General features: G+C 52.3%; 1 protein-coding gene across 1 annotated transcript in view; it reads left to right on the top strand.

Moving 5' to 3' along the window:
• Positions 1-942: 942 nt before the first annotated feature.
• Positions 943-6,000, top strand: part of PRKG1 (protein kinase cGMP-dependent 1) — a 1,154,193-nt gene continuing 1,149,135 nt past the window's right edge. Inside the window, exon 1 of the mRNA XM_047088578.1 lies at positions 943-1,480. Within this exon, the coding sequence (XP_046944534.1) occupies positions 1,170-1,480 (311 nt within the window). The 5' untranslated portion in view covers positions 943-1,169. The remainder of the gene's footprint in view (positions 1,481-6,000) is intronic.

The raw sequence follows: 6,000 nt of genomic DNA, 5'->3' as shown, positions 1-6,000 counted from the left end.
AGCTCACTTAATTGTCATTTCAGGAACTACTGAGTGGGCAGAGCTGAGTGGACGGGGAGAGGGGGGGCGGTGTGGCTTTCGGTTCTGCAGCCCATCTGGGCCCCCCCTCTTGTCATGATCCCTCCCCACAGTTTGCGTCTTGCCATTCAAGTGTAAGGATACAGTTCTAACAGCTTGGTCGCCAGAGATGGAATCTTTTTGAAGATCTTAGTTCCATTTCCCGATGGACTTTTTGGAGCTCGGCGATGATGCTTCCCGCCGCCCCCTTCCCGGCCCCCCACCCCGAAATAGCAAATGGCAGAAGCCAGGCCCTCCGTAAAGTCTTCCGCAGACACTAGCTCGGGCTGGGGTGGGGCGGGGAGAGCCGAGCGGCCTTCCAGGGCCCAGACCTGACGGGGAGAGTTCACGAGTGTGAGTCCGGAGGGGGCGGGCGTGGGGGGGGGGCAATCGGCAGGGGCCGGAGAGAGCCGCCCCCGCCGGGCGCCACGCACCAGAAGCCCCGCCCCCCTCGCCCCTTCCCCAAAGGCACCTGCGCGCCGCCGGGGCGCCCTCCCGCCGCCGCTCCTCTCCTCCGGGAGGCAAGTTTGTGGTCCAGCGCCAGCCACCTGTGCGAGGCGCTCCCCGCGGGCAGGGTGGCGTGAGTGAGGCCACCGCGCGGCCACGCAGCTCGCGAGCCTCCGGCGGGGAGGCCGGCGGCCAGGAACCTCCGGACCCCGGGGCGCTCCGGCGGCCGAGCCCGCCCTGCCCGGGGACGCGGCCGGGAGCGCAGCCCCGCGGCCCCGAGGCCGGGGCGCCGGGTGGCGGGGGCGGGGGGCGGGTGTCCTCCCCCGCGTGCCCCCACCCCGAAGTGGCGCGCCCGCCCGCTGCGCCCCGCCTCCGGCCCTGCGCCCGCCGCGGCTCCCGGCTCAGTCCCGGCGCGGACCCGCCGCCTCGCGGCCCCCGCGCTCAGCCTCCCCGGCGCCCCGACAAGTGGGGATCCGCACGGAAAGTCGGCGGCGGAGCGGCGGACTGGGCATGCTCAGAAGCCAGGGCTGGCTGGCTCTGGGCTCGAGTAGGAAGCGTCTGCACTCGGGAGGCGGCGGCGACTTTGGGGAAAGTTGACCGGAGCGGGGAGCGAGCCCCCGGGCGCGCGGCAGCGGCAGGAAGGCGGCCCGGCGGCCCGGCGGAGCATGGGCACCCTGCGGGATTTGCAGTACGCGCTCCAGGAGAAGATCGAGGAGCTGAGGCAGCGGGATGCGCTCATCGACGAGCTGGAGCTGGAGTTGGACCAGAAGGACGAACTGATCCAGAAGCTGCAGAACGAGCTGGACAAGTACCGCTCGGTGATCCGGCCGGCCACCCAGCAGGCGCAGAAGCAGAGCGCCGGCACGCTGCAGGGCGAGCCGCGCACCAAGCGCCAGGCGATCTCCGCCGAGCCCACCGCCTTCGACCTGCAGGACCTCAGCCACGTGACCCTGCCCTTCTACCCCAAGAGCCCACAGTAAGCAGGGGAGCCGCGGGTCTCGGTCTTGGGTGTGGGCCCCCGCCCCGCGCGTGCCATGTCTGTGCTCGGGCTCCGAGGCGTTGCAGCCGTTGTGGCGGGCGCTCCGCGCGCGCCCTGCACGCTCCTCCGAGCCGCGCTCGCTGCGCCCCCGCCGCCTTGCTGTCTTTGTCAGATGTCGGGCTATTTTTGCAAGATAGACACGCACGTTCGTGTATGCCAGCCGGGGTGCACAGTTGGAACGCGCCCCAGGTGTGTGTGTGTGTGTGTGTGTGTGCGTGTGCGTGAGTGTGAGCGAGCGAGCGAGCGAGCGTGAGAAGACGAATGAAAAGCCCCGTCTCCCAAACACCCCGGCGAACCTGAACCTGCCCGGCCGGAAAATCTTAAATGCAGGCTCATCGGACTCGAAATGAAATGCGTCTGTTGTCACCCTTACTTTCTCTGCTCCGGCGGCTCTCCCGGATTTCTCTACCTGCTGGCGACAATCGCCCGCACCCCTCCAACCTGATGTGCTGTCATCGCCAAAGTGTCAAAAATAAGCAAATGCGCATATAAAAGGGAAGATTTTTGTTTGTTTGGGTTTCATCTCCTGAACTGGATGGCATTGACAGCCCGCAAATGGAAGCCTAGTCTGTTGATTTAAAAAAAAAAAATTTTTTTTTCATAACACGCGAGGGAGATCGTTGCTTGTTTTCCTTAAGGAATTTGCATGATGTTGCCTGTGAGGTGCCTCGGTCTGCTGGGAGGGCTGCGTGTGTCCAGGGTCCAGTGTGAGAACTACACTTACCTTTATCGACACTGTGAACACAGTGTTTGCCTTACTCCTGGCTTCTGATGCAACCGCTCTGGTAGGGCTCTTGCGTTGGGAGAACTGTGTTCTGATGTCAGTGGGCTTCATAACTTGGGTAGGAAAATTGAACACAACTTGTTATACACCTTAGGGAGGGCATGGTGGCAGGACCGTGAGATTAACACACAGCGAGGGAGAATACCCAAACGGATGGTGTTTTTAGTGGATAGATAATGCCATAATCGGTAAAATGAAAGATTTTGCTACTGTATTTCTAACTACATCACACTGGCTGTTTGACACGTGTTACATAATAATGCAAGCTTTCTTGGAACCCTTCGCTTCACAAACACAAGGAATTAATATAAGGAGAAGGGGTAAACGCGGGATTGTCTCCCTTTGTATTTATCGGGTTTAGGGGAGCCATCGGGCATGTACTGATGATACTTCTGAAAACTTAGAGTTGTACCATCATCTGTTGGTTCCCATAGAGGTTTTGCTGTTCCTCCCGCAGGTTTAGCTTCAGAGGGAGTTTGCATTCTCGGAGAGTGTGGGGAAGAAACGATGAGGGTAAACACTGCTGAGATTCTGACCTCACCAAATGGCCCTGATCAGTAGACTTAGATCTGCCTCGGAAACCTGAGCGATTCACATCTACTTCAACTTCTTCCAGTAAATTGATTTGCAGTCCTGACATGCTCGCCTGTTTTAGCTAACGAGGTACACGGCCATCTCTCCTGGGCCAAGTTTTGCATAATGAAAAAATAACTCAAAGACAGCTCTCTGCATTTTTAAGCACTGCATAGGCTCTCATTTTAGTATCTGCAGGACTTTGGAGTAACACGAAGAAAACTCCACTTTTGTAAAAAAGACCATTTTAATGGGTTTTATAATGGAGCATGATCAAGCCGGCTGATAACTCCAGTGAAACATTCGATCAGAGAAGAGCTGGAGGAATCCAGGCAGTGGGGAATGAGCTGTAGAATGTGGCAAGTTGTAGAAGCCTCTCAGTGTTTCACATGTAGAACAGCCAGCTTTTTTTTTTTTTTTTTTTTTTTGCAAATCCCTGGTGGAAAATGAAATTAGTGTGGTGGCAAATAAGTCACCCCATTCTGTTACAACAAACGTTGTATCTGTCGGGCAGCACTGTGCGTTCTGATATTTATTTAATAACTTGTGCTTTGAAGAAATCAGCTGTTACGGTATCACCATGATGGTTTTGGTGATTTCTGAGGGATTCTATTGAAGAACACGATGGAATGTCTTCCAAGCTTAAATAATTTTGGAAAAACATCTGTTCTTTTTTCACACTTACATAAAGAAAACTAGAATAAAATTGGCTGAAGTGGCATAGTGTACCTTTCTTGAAAGAGAAGTTATATTGTATGCAAAATGATTATACCTTTGCCATCTGGGTGAGGGTGCAAGACAGCTCCACAAAGGATCAGGAAAACTTGGCAACCTCACGAAGACTTGCGTGAATTTCCATTTCTCTGCCGGTGAATAATTTGATCATGCAGACTTACTGGCAACAAGTGTTTGTGTTTCACTTCCGGTGCAACTTAAATGTCGTTACCTTTCTTCAACTCACACACAGAGGATTGTGAGTTCGAGTTGAAAGGAAACCATCTCAGCCTAAAATGGATTTCGGATTCACGTTCATGGGAGCGTTCTGTTCTCTTTTCATCAGATGTAGGTAACTGCCCAGCTCTGAGGATTATAATTTTTTAAAAAAACCTTCCCTTTTCCTTTTTGAGTGATTTTTGATCACTTAAAAAACAGTGTTGAAATAGTGTGAAATGTAAACTATTAACTTAATTCATTTTAACATTTTCGGTTTGGAATTTTCCCTGAAAGCTGGGAATTGGAGGGAAGGCTGGGTCAGAGCCAGGGAGCTCCTGCTGAACCTGTGTGTGTGTCTGTGTGTGTGTGTGTGTGTGTGTGTGTGTGTGTGTGTTGGGGGCACGGGGGTGTTCTCATTTCTCTCTTTCACACCAGCGTAGAAATAGCCCTTAAGCCCTCTCTGTGTTACCAACGTGAAGCAAAGAACCGTTGCAAAGTTGGCACTATGTTCCACAGCTACGAGAACGTAGAACTCTGAGGCTATACGTTTTGAAATAAATCGAGCAAATAACCCCTTGAAGATGAAAGAAAAAAAACCACACCGCATTTTATGAGATAAGATAGTCTGTTGGTTATATACATAGGATGGTTCTTTTGGACTTTTAAAGTAATTTTATTTCATGATCTTCCATTCCTGAAAACTGACTCTCTAATCGTCTGGGACATTGACTAGTATTTGGAGCCCGACCCTTTACCTACTGAAAATACCTTCAAATCCCTTCCATTCTGCTGTCTCAGTCTTCTGCGTTCTCTCAGTCGGGCTGCACAGACTTATGTTCCTGTAAAAACTTGTTAGTGTCTCTGGATTTTTGTTCAGCTGGTGCCTTTCACCCCAGAGGCAGCTGAATTTCAGAGAGTGATGATGTGTTTTATAACATTTCACTCTTGGGTTGTGAAATAGTTTGGAAGAACGGAGGACGAAAAGAAACATATTTTCTTATTTTTAGGGAGGCGTTGCTTTTTTTTTTTTAAGTTTTTAAATGTTTATTTTTGAGAGGCAGAGAGAGACAGAGAATGAGCAGGGGAGGGGCAGAGAGAGAGGGAGACACAGAATCCAAAGCAGGTTCCGGGCTCCGAGCTGTCAGCACAGAGCCGGACGCGGGGCTCGAACTCACAGACCGCGAGATCATGACCTGAGCCGAAGTCGGACGTTCAACCGACTGAGCCACCCAGGTGCCCCAGGGAGGCATTAATTTTTAATGAGCTCTTATATGATCTTTCCAACCTGGGCACTAGTACGTCTCAAGAGAAATAGTATCTTCCGAAAGACTGTATGTAAAATTTTGTAGGAAAGTGGAGACAATTCTAGAATTTTGGTATAATGTTAGATGGGATAATATTAAAACGTAGATTTATTCAGAGGTAGCAATTAAATGCCGATGTGTCCTGCTCAGTTCGGTATTTTTTTTTTTTAATGTTTTTATTTATTTCTGAAGAAGAGAGAGATAGAGCATGAGTGGGGGAGGAGCAGAGAGAGAGAGGGAGACAAAGAATCCGAAGCAGGCTCCAGGCTCTGAGCTGTCAGCACAGAGCCCCACACGGGGCTTGAACTCATGAACTGTGAGATCATGACCTGAGCCGAAGTCGGACGCGTAACCGACTGAGCCACCCAGGTGTCCCCAGTTTGCTACTTTTATGGGCTGTCTGCTATGCGCAGCTTACCTTGGGCGTTAGGGGTGAGAGAGATGTAGGCCTGCGTCCAGTAGGTATTCTAGAAAGTATAGAGCACGTTAAACCACAGAGGAAGTACCTGAAACAGTTGGCAAAGGAGAATTGCGGTCATTTCATTTCATGGTATGGGAAAGTCGTGGAGGCGAGGTGTTTAAAGTGGGTATTTGAAGGGCCGCCCGACTTAGGCGAGTGGTCAGGGGATGAGAGGGGCACGGTGGGAATGGAAAGGACCATCCGGCGGACAAGACACATGGGGCCGTGACAGCGACAAGGGGCGGTACCAGAATACCTTAGTGGGAACTGCGGAAAAGCAAGTCTAGGCCCCACAGAAGGAGAACTTGAGTTTCTGTTTTGTAAAGTAGGCGAGAGGGCGTTTCTGCTTGTTTTTAGAATGTTCTGGCAGCGACGTGCACGCGTGCGCCCTCCGCCCAGCAAG

The sequence above is a fragment of the Lynx rufus genome, unplaced genomic scaffold, assembly GCF_022079265.1.
Source record: "Lynx rufus isolate CCGP_SWC_20201006 ecotype Redwood Valley unplaced genomic scaffold, mLynRuf1.p SCAF_25, whole genome shotgun sequence".
NCBI lineage: Eukaryota > Metazoa > Chordata > Mammalia > Carnivora > Felidae > Lynx > Lynx rufus.
This window is presented reverse-complemented; position numbering and strand designations above follow the sequence as displayed.